The 10336-nt window shown below is 46.4% G+C and overlaps 2 protein-coding genes and 1 long non-coding RNA gene across 4 annotated transcripts in view; 1 reads left to right on the top strand and 2 right to left on the bottom strand.

Moving 5' to 3' along the window:
• Positions 1-362: 362 nt before the first annotated feature.
• LOC126386098 (MKRN2 opposite strand protein-like) lies at positions 363-5029 on the bottom strand. The gene is made up of 3 exons (XM_050038230.1): positions 4572-5029; positions 4450-4499; positions 363-2280 (listed from the first exon to the last, which is right to left on the bottom strand). Exons 1-3 carry the CDS (start codon positions 4772-4774, stop codon positions 2051-2053), a joined length of 483 nt encoding a protein of 160 aa, XP_049894187.1. The 5' UTR covers positions 4775-5029; the 3' UTR covers positions 363-2050.
• Positions 5030-5921: 892 nt separating this feature from the next.
• mkrn2 (makorin, ring finger protein, 2) overlaps positions 5922-10336 on the top strand; it is a 15055-nt gene continuing 10640 nt past the window's right edge. Inside the window, exon 1 of one of the 2 annotated variants that reach the window (XM_050038445.1) lies at positions 5922-6179. In XM_050038445.1, coding sequence (XP_049894402.1) covers positions 6154-6179 — 26 coding nt within the window. In that variant the 5' untranslated portion in view covers positions 5922-6153. The remainder of the gene's footprint in view (positions 6180-10336) is intronic. The other variant, XM_050038444.1, reaches the window with a different exon arrangement.
• On the bottom strand, positions 8272-8936 carry LOC126386237 (uncharacterized). The gene is made up of 3 exons (XR_007569480.1): positions 8838-8936; positions 8455-8718; positions 8272-8406 (listed from the first exon to the last, which is right to left on the bottom strand). It is a non-coding gene; the product is annotated as an uncharacterized LOC126386237 (long non-coding RNA).

The following is a 10336-nucleotide window of genomic DNA, read 5'->3' as shown; positions in this document are numbered from 1 at the left end:
AGGGGAAAGACACGGGGTCAGGGGGTGGACACAAGGTCATGGGACGGACGCAAGGTCAGGGGCAGACATAGGGTCGGGGGATGGAAACAGGGTCAGGGGACGGACATAAGGTCAGGGGAAAGACACGGGGTCGGGATGGACACAGGGTCAGGGGACATACACGGAGTCAGGGGACGGACAAAAGGTCAGGGGACAGACAGGGGGTCAGGGTACATACACAAGATTGGGACAGACACAGGATCAGGAGACAGACACGGGGTCAGGGGACAGACATGGAGTCGGGACAGACACAGGGTCAGGGGACAGACACGANAGGTCAGGGGAAAGACACGGGGTCGGGATGGACACAGGGTCAGGGGACATACACGGAGTCAGGGGACGGACAAAAGGTCAGGGGACAGACAGGGGGTCAGGGTACATACACAAGATTGGGACAGACACAGGATCAGGAGACAGACACGGGGTCAGGGGACAGACATGGAGTCGGGACAGACACAGGGTCAGGGGACAGACACGAGGTCAGGGGAAGGACACGGGGCAGGCACAAGGTCAGGGGACGGACATGGGGTCAGGAGACGATCACGGGGTCAGGGGACGGACACAAGTTCAGGGGAAGGACACGGGGCGGGCACAAGGTCAGGGGATGGAGGTTGGTGCTGGGCGTTACTTTTGTGTCTTTTCTGTCTGTGTGAGGTGTACCTGTTCCAGAAGGGAGGTGTACCTGTTCCAGATGTGAGGTGTGCCTGCGCCAGGTGTGAGGTGTATCTGTGTTAGGTGTTAGGTGTACCTGTACCTGTACCAGGAGTAGGATTGGGATCTGGATCCGGTTCTTTTTTAGAACCGGTTCCATCACATTTGGAGTAACGGTTCCTGCAAACGGTTCCTAGATTGTAAAAAAAAAAAAAAACAACATCACGTGCATTTCCATTAGAGTGCAGCACGGGCCGCATATTTCTGTCCGAACCCGACCGAGCCCGACATTATTTAATTACTAAAGCACTGAGTTTGTGTCTCACAGTTGTCATGGTTACAGGCTCTTAACAGGCTGGGCGTGCGCCGTGGGTGCTCAGCGGAGAGGGAGACCTCCGTGTTTGAGACGGGAGCAGGCGGCAGGAGGTCCGATACTTCCAGCGAGAGGAGAGATAGAAACAAACAGCCAGTGTGTGTCTGTGTGTGTTATGTTCAGGTGTTGTCACGTAAATAACAGTGCCCAAGCATGAATGCATATAAGTATTTTTTATTACATTGCTGTGGTTAATTTGAGGTAGTAGTGTTACTGTAGAAATCAGAGAATCACTTTTTGTTGTTATATATTCTCAGGGAGATGATACAAGCTCTAAATCTGAAATACACACCACACACAAATGTGTATTTTCATCTAATTGTACTGTGCAACAGTTAGAATAAAGTTTTTGTATTTGTATGATTGCATTTGTGTTTATTATATACTTGTTTAAGTATAGCAAGTATAATGAATATAATGTAGGAATTGGTAAGAGGAATCGATAAGGACTCGAACCGTTAAGAAGGAATCGGTAAGGAATCGGAATCATTAAAATCCTAACGAATCTCAACCCTAACCAGGAGTGAGGTATACCTGTTTTAGGTGTGCCTGTGCCAGGTGGGAGGTGTACCTGTACCAGGTGTGAGGTATGCCTGTGCCAGGTGTAAGATGTACCTGTACCAGGTGTGAGGTGTACCTGTGTCTCATGTGAGGTGTACATGTTTCAGGTGTGAGGTGTACTTGTTCCAGAAGCGAGGTGTACTTGTGCCAGGTGTGAGGTGTACCTGTGTCAGGTGTGAGGTGTACCTGTGTCAGGTGTACCTGTACTAGGTGTGAGGTGTACCTGTAACCGGTTTGAGGTTTACCTGTACCAGAAGTGAGGTGTACCTGCACCAGGTGTGAGGTGTACCTGTACCAGAAGTGAGGAGTGTCTGCACCAGGTGTGAGGTGTACCTGTACCAGAAGTGAGGTGTACCTGTACCATGTGTGAGGTGTAACTGTGTTAGGTGTGAGGTGTACCTGTTTCAGAAGTGAGGTGTACCTGTGTTAGGTGTGAGTTGTACCTGTGTTAGGTGTGAGGTGTTGCTGTACCACGTGTGAGGTGTACCTGTGCCAGGCAGGGTCCCACATGGGTCCAACAGAGAAGCGGTCTAGGTACTGGTCCCATTGAGCTAGCAGGTTGAACATGTCGGGTCGGACCAGAGGAACACTGATGCAACGTTCCCACCCACTCTGATCTTTACCAACTCCACCAAGAGTGTAGTTATACACAACTCCTACACACACACACACACACACACACACACACACACACACATTAACACGTGTGTTACTTAGGGTGTGTTGCTGATGTGACGATTTATCGTTAATGTTGTTATGGAGCATCAGAGGAAAATAAATCAGACAGACGTGGGGATACGAAGATTAACGGCACTGTACAGGAGAGGCGTGTCTGTGTTTGACTAACAGCAGCTGGTGGGTGGAGCTCCACAGGTCACATGATAACAGAGAAAAAGTAAACAGGGTGTTGTTAGTAGCGTCTGAACAAACCAAAGTTTTATCTGCAGCTAAGTTTGTATTCTGCTGCTTTATTAACCAGATCATTAGCATTAGCTAACTATCCAGCCTGACGTTAACAGTGCATGCCACACTGGGGAGCGTTTGTTTAGTCGCTCGTTACCGAGCTGAGTTAGTGAGATAAAACAGAGAAGTTAGCAGGAAAGCTAACGCTGATGGTTGTTTAAAGTTTGTAGATTTTGCGTATCAGCCTGCTGATTAAACGACGTCACAGCTGATCCTAATGTTTAGACTGTGATGGTGTAACCAGAGTAACAGCAAGGTCGCAGAGTTACAACCGAGTTAGCTTAAGATCAGATGTTAGCCCTGCTGGTGTGACCGACCCTGATGAAACGTCACATGATCACCAAAGATAATACAGTTCACAGAAGGACAGAGACACAGTGACAGACAGACGGACACACATGACAAACCACTGCAGCTCTACTCACACACAGATGGCGCCATAGAGGCGCGACGACATCATGTCTTTACACAGAACCAAATGACGGTGATATCATGTCGCTCCAGTGTGTGATGTCAGACAGCATGATGACATAATGGACTCAAAATAAGTGTGACATGTAACACAACAATGACATCACGTGTCAATAACAATCATGTAGCGTCCCTGTTATATCGCGGCTGATCTCGTCCTCTGCTCGGAGGGTAAGGAGCTCCTGGACTTCATTGTTTGAGTTAGCTGCTAACTGCTAGCAGCTACTGTTCTTCGTCTTAGAGTTAGCTGCTAACTGCTAACAGCCGCTGATCTTCTTCTTTGAGTTAGCCGCTAACTACTAACAGCTGCTGTTCTTCTTTGAGTTAGACCTTAACAGCTAATAGTCGCTGATCTTCTTCTTTGAGTTAGCCGCTAACTGCGAACCAGTGGCGATTGCTCTAAGACTGCAAGGGAAGCACAGCTTCCCCTAAAATGTCAAAAAATAAGTGGTCAAATATGTACTGTTGTGTTTACATTTCATTGACTAAATATGTGCTAGAACGTGTTCAACTTTTGTTCAGAATCAGCTACTTATCACAGGTCACTGACGCGACTTTCTTCTCATTCATTCCTGTAGCGTCACAGTGCATTAAACAGTGTGGAAGCTCAGTGTCCAAAGACTTCAGTGGGGAAGCATAGAGTGGGTTGTTCCACTGCAGCAAAACTAGACAGTCATTGGATAAATGCTCAGTTTTGTCCCGCCCATCGGACGCTCAGCATCTCTGGGGGTCTATGGGGCAGTGGGCTGGCCTCGGCTGGCCTGGACGCTGGGCTTCTGCATGATGATTGGATGATCTGTCTGAGGCTGAATCCCTTTTTGATTGACAGCGAAATGAGCGAATCAGCGATCTTGAAATATAAACCACCACCGGAGCATTTTTCAAGTTTCATTCCGTTGTTCCGAGTTGATCTGGAGACTTTTCCAATCCTCTTAGTGACTTTTTCTTTGTTAAAAACGACTAGCGACAAATCTAGCATCTTTTTCTGGTGTTATTGGAGACTGTACTCGTGTTTGGAGACTCTGACTTCTGTCGCTCTGCAGTTACTGTCCCCAATGAGCAGCGGGTGCTGCTGTGAGCCACTCCACTGTCTCAAAGCACTCACAGGCGGTCACACTAGCCTCGCGCAGCAGCCCCAGAGGGTAATATTTACATATAAATAAACGGACACATTTTATGATGTAGGCCGAAAATGAGCTTCCCCTCCTTGAAAGACCAGCAGCCGCCACTGCTGCGAACAGCTATTGTTCTTCTTCTATGAGTTAGCCGCTAATTGCTAACAGCTGCTGTTACGTCCTCTGCTTTTGTTTTAAAGGTGAGTCATCTGTGTCGGTCCCTCTCTGAGATTGCACCTTACAAGTGACAGGTGTGGAGTCATATGAGTGTTATACCTGAAGTGTTGGAGATCCCGGTGTGAAGATCTGACATCCCGTCAAAGTCTCTGAGGAACAAACACACAAACTGGTTACACTGCTGTGTGTGTGTGTGTGTGTGTGTATGTGTGTGTACTTACCTGGTGAGGTTGTTGTGTGCAGGTGCGACCAGCAGGCAGCAGGACGTCTTGTGTCCATTAGTGAAGGGGGACGGGAGGCTGACTGGCGCCTCCTGCAGTCTGCTCCCCCTCAGCTCCTCCCCACAGCTCGGACACTCCTCTGGCACCGAGAAACAGAAGATCTCCTTCTGACAATGACTCAGCCGGATCACACTGATATCCATCTCCTCCTCTGTCTGCTCCTCAGCTCCTCCACCTGGTCCTCAGCTCCTCCTCTCTCTGCTCCTCAGCTCCTCCACCTGGTCCTCAGTTCCTCCTCTGTCTGCTCCTCTCAGCTCCTTCTCAGTCTTCTCCTCAGCTCCTTCTCTGTCTGTTCCTCAGCTCCTCCTCTGTCAACTCCTCCTCTAACTCCTCACATATACCGTTCCTCCTTTCTTCTCCTCTTTTTACCCTTCTTTGACTTGCTTTCTTCTCCTCCCCTTGTCTTGTCTGTCTCCTCCTCTCGCCTCCTGCGTGACACACCTGGTCTCTAGGTTACAGCCTATCAGATGACATCAATCCCCAGCTCTGGCCTATCAGGTTGCGGTTGCTGTGGGACAGACAATCATGTGACCCGGCTCACTTCAGTCCGAACAGGTGACCTTTGGACTGTGTTGGCAGCGTTGTCATGGAAACGGTGGGTGACCTGCAGGGCAGCTTCACAGAAGCAGACATGCAGACAAACTAACAACATCAAAGTTTAAAGACTGTGAGCTCTGATTGGTCAATCAGACTTAATGTAGGTCAACATGTGTGTGTGTGGGAACAGCTGACAGCCAATCAGAGGAGAGGACTGAGGGGACATGATGAAAGACATCTGACACACATAGGCCTACAGACAGACAGACATTACATACAGACAATTATGTTAGTTCAGTCGTATAGTGTTTTACCTTCGGTGTTGATCTGACTTAATAAATGAGACAGTAACAATAAATAAATAAGACAGCGCACATCGTTTGAGTGAACATTTACTTTGGTTCTTCAGAATTACATCCACGAGTGCAACAACAATAATAGTCCGGGTAGGAACATATGTGTACTAACTGAGAGTGTGTATGTCATTATATTACAAGTCACAGTAAGGTCATATTAAGGTCATACATGGGATTTATATCTGGTTATTTGCAGGAACAGATGAGTTCAGCACTGTTCATTAACTTATATGACATATGAATATGACAGCAGCAATAACTGAACGTTTCCATGGCAACGAGTAAAACAGACGAGGGCTGTCTATCAGCTGCTGCAGTCTCTGCCCTTAGACGCTACGTGATGACGGTAAATACGTCACACTACGTACAACCTAAGTCTGCCAGGGCTCAGTCCTTAGGTCCAGAGGGTGGACATTTAGATTCAGCCTCCGTGTCCACACTGTCTGAGGACAGCTGCAAGACTCACCGACAGTTACAAGAAAACGTTTGCGACTCAGGACACGCCCCCAGTGACGTCAGCTGATCGTAGGAACGTTCGTGCTGTGATTGCTGTTTTCTGTCGGACGGTTTTAAACGGGACACCAACAAGACAACTTGGAAGCAGCTCCGTTTGTAGCTCCGCGAGGAAGATGAGCACCAAACAGGTGACCTGCAGGTGAGTCTGTCTGTCTGTCAGTCACCTGTCTGTTTGTCTGTCACCTGTCTGTCCGTTAGTGTCGGGCGCTCTGTCTGTGTGACGCGCTAGCCTCGTGCTAATGTTTTTAGCTGTTAGCTGTTAGCTAGTGCTCCGTTTGAAGTTAAAACTCAGACTAACGAACATTACGTGACTGATCCGTCTGCTGCAGGTTAAACACGTCACACACAAACATCGTCCGGTAACCGGTGACGTTATGACGTCACAGGAACGGAGTTCGTAAAGGCCCGTCAGCACATTTCAGACACAAAACAGTTCAACCTGTTTACATAAACATTAGGCTAACAAACAAACAGAAAACAAGAGATCAAACCAAACAAAGAAGCTTGCAAACATCAACAATCTGATCAGCTGTGTCCTCGTGACGTCAGAGTGATACGTTCAGGTCTACGGAGATTGCTATGTTACTCCGCCATGTTTCTACAGTAGCCCAGAGCGGACAAATCAAACACTAACACTGACCTCAGCAGCTGCTCTGTGACGACAGTTCTTGTGATAGAATTAAGACTCGCCTCCCTCCTGACCAGGTGAGGTCTGCTGCAGCAGTTACCATGGTGATCTCTCCAGGTTAAAGAACCACCTTGCTTAAAGGAGAACCACTTTCGTAGGACAGAACACTGTGACGTTAGACTAAATGTTCCTCAGGTCAGGGTCCAGGCTCAGACCTGCGGCGCTAAACCATTGAAAGTAGAAACAGACCTGTGACGTTGACAAGTGCTCTCAAGTCTGTAGGACCCACAGGGAGTCGTCTGAGCATGACCATGATAACACGTTTTAAACTGGTGTCTGATCTTCTGTGGATCTATTCATGGTTCTGTTAATGGTTCTGTTCATGGCTCTGTTCATGGATCTATTCATGGTTCTGTTCATGGCTCTGTTCATGGATCTATTCATGGTTCTGTTCATGGTTCTGTTCATGGTTCTGTTAATGGCTCTGTTCATGGATCTGTTCATGGTTCTGTTCATGGTCCTGTTCATGGATCTGTTCATGGTCCTGTTCATGTATCTATTCATGGTTCTGTTAATGGTTCTGTTTATGGACCTGTTCATGGATCTGTTCATGGTTCTGTTAATGGTTCTGTTTATGGACCTGTTCATGGATCTGTTCATGGTTCTGTTCATGGATCTATTCATGGTTCTGTTCATGGTTCTGTTCATGGTTCTGTTTATGGTTCTGTTCATGGATCTGTTCATGGTTCTGTTAATGGTTCTGTTTATGGACCTGTTCATGGATCTGTTCATGGTTCTGTTCATGGTCCTGTTCATGGATCTGTTCATGGTTCTGTTCATGGTCCTGTTTATGGATCTATTCATGGTTTTGTTCATGGATCTGTTCATGGATCTATTCATGGTTCTGTTCATGGACCTGTTCATGGATCTATTCATGGTTCTGTTCATGGATCTGTTCATGGATCTGTTCATGGTTCTGTTCATGGATCTGTTCATGGATCTGTTCATGGTTTTGTTCATGGATCTGTTCATGGATCTATTCATGGTTCTGTTAATGGTTCTGTTCATGGTTCTGTTAATGGATCTGTTCATGGATCTATTCATGGTTTTGTTCATGGTTCTGTTCATGGATCTGTTCATGGTTCTGTTCATGGATCTGTTCATGGTTCTGTTAATGGATCTGTTCATGGATCTATTCATGGTTTTGTTCATGGATCTGTTCATGGATCTGTTCATGGATCTGTTCATGGTTTTGTTCATGGATGTGTTCATGGATCTGTTCATGGTTTTGTTCATGGATCTGTTCATGGATCTGTTCATGGTTCTGTTCATGGATCTGTTCATGGATCTGTTCATGGTTTTGTTCATGGTTTTGTTCATGGATCTGTTCATGGTTCTGTTCATGGATCTGTTCATGGATCTGTTCATGGATCTGTTCATGGTTCTGTTGTGTGTTGAAAATGTATTTAAAAGTTAAATAAAATCCCCAATCTGAAAACTTTATTAACAAACCACAGACTGTGTCTGAAACATGTTGAGCTGAGGTTAGAGAGTGTCAGGTGAGCGTTACCTGTCAGTATCAGGTGAGCGTTACCTGTCAGTGTCAGGTGGGTGTTACCTGTCAGTATCAGATGAGTGTTACCTGTCAGTATCAGGTGGGTGTTATCTGTCAGTGTCAGGTGGGTGTTATCTGTCGGTGTCAGGTGGGTGTTACCTGTCAGTATCAGATGAGTGTTACCTGTCGGTGTCAGGTGGGTGTTACCTGTCAGTATCAGATGAGTGTTACCTCTCAGTATCAGGTGGGTGTTATCTGTCAGTGTCAGGTGGGTGTTATCTGTCAGTATCAGGTGAGTGTTACCTGTCAGTATCAGGTGAGTGTTACCTGTCAGTATCAGGTGAGCGTTACCTGTCAGTATCAGGTGAGCGTTACCTGTCAGTATCAGGTGAGTGTTATCTGTCAGTATCAGGTGAGCGTTACCTGTCAGTATCATGTGAGCGTTACCTGTCAGTATCAGGTGGGTGTTATCTGTCAGTATCAGGTGAGCGTTACCTGTCAGATCAGGTGGGTGTTATCTGTCAGTATCAGGTGAGCGTTACCTGTCAGTATCAGGTAAGCGTTACCTGTCAGTATCAGGTCAGCGTTATCTGTCAGTATCAGGTCAGCGTTACCTGTCAATATCAGTGGGTGTTATCTGTCAGTGTCAGGTGTTACCTGTCAGTATCAGGTGGGTGTTACCTGTCAGTGTCAGGTGGGTGTTATCTGTCAGTGTCAGGTGGGTGTTATCTGTCAGTGTCAGGTGAGTGTTACCTGTCGGTGTCAGGTGAGTGTTACCTGTCGGTGTCAGGTGGGTGTTACCTGTCAGTATCAGATGAGTGTTACCTGTCGGTGTCAGGTGGGTGTTACCGGTCAGTATCAGGTGGGTGTTACCTGCCGGTGTCAGGTGAGTGTTACCTGTCAGTATCAGGTGAGTGTTACCTGTCGGTGTCAGGTGAGTGTTACCTGTTAGTATCAGGTGAGTGTTACCTGACAGTGTCAGGTGAGTGTTACCTGTTAGTGTCAGGTGGGTGTTATCTGTCAGTGTCAGGTGAGTGTTACCTGTCGGTGTCAGGTGGGTGTTACCGGTCAGTATCAGGTGAGTGTTACCTGTTAGTGTCAGGTGGGTGTTACCTGTTAGTGTCAGGTGGGTGTTATCTGTCAGTGTCAGGTGAGTGTTGCCTGTCAGTGTCAGGTGAGTGTTACCTGTCGGTGTCAGGTGGGTGTTACCTGTCAGTATCAGGTGAGTGTTACCTGTCGGTGTCAGGTGGGTGTTACCTGTTAGTGTCAGGTGGGTGTTACCGGTCAGTATCAGGTGGGTGTTACTGGTCAGTATCAGGTGAGTGTTACCTGTTAGTGTCAGGTAAGTGTTACCTGTCAGTATCAGGTGAGTGTTACCTGTCGGTGTCAGGTGGGTGTTACCTGTTAGTGTCAGGTGGGTGTTACTGGTCAGTATCAGGTAAGTGTTACCTGTCAGTATCAGGTGAGTCACATTAAATTTAATAGTTTGACATGGTTATTCACGTTAGTTTTCCTTTCATTTTCTGAGATGGCAAACAAGATGTCCACTCATATTTATGAGGTACACGGGAAGAAATTGGCGTTTGCCGGTGTAAATATTTTCAACACGTCCGCTCTCGGGTCATCATCGTCATGAGTGACTTCAGTATCAGCTGTTATAGCAGACGTTCGATTACAGGAGCATCTGTAGTATAGCGCTGTACCCAAATATTTGGATATTCGAATATTCGTTTCTATGGGTAGGTATTCGTTATGAAAATTTGGTATTCGATATTTGTTTTTTTATTTACTTTAAAAAAAAAAAAAAAAAAAAAAAAAATTTAAACATATTTTTTTGGTGCTAAATGTAGTTTTTTTTTTGGTAAATGTCGGTTATCAATAAAAATCAAAACTTTTAAATTGCATTGTTAAAAATGTGAAAATATAGTATAGCCTACCAACTGTGCTTGTGTGCACGGCATGCTTGAGCGCATCCGTCTGAGGCTGTGGATCAATGCCAAGTTTTACCACTTCATCACTATTCCCTCTAACTTGTAGCTGTTTTTTCGTTATCTTTTGAATTTAATATGAATTATGGAACCGTTTTTGTCAACGTTTGTTTCCCTCGTTTTGT

The sequence above is a fragment of the Epinephelus moara genome, chromosome 24, assembly GCF_006386435.1.
Source record: "Epinephelus moara isolate mb chromosome 24, YSFRI_EMoa_1.0, whole genome shotgun sequence".
Classification (NCBI taxonomy): Eukaryota; Metazoa; Chordata; class Actinopteri; order Perciformes; family Serranidae; genus Epinephelus; species Epinephelus moara.
This window is presented reverse-complemented; position numbering and strand designations above follow the sequence as displayed.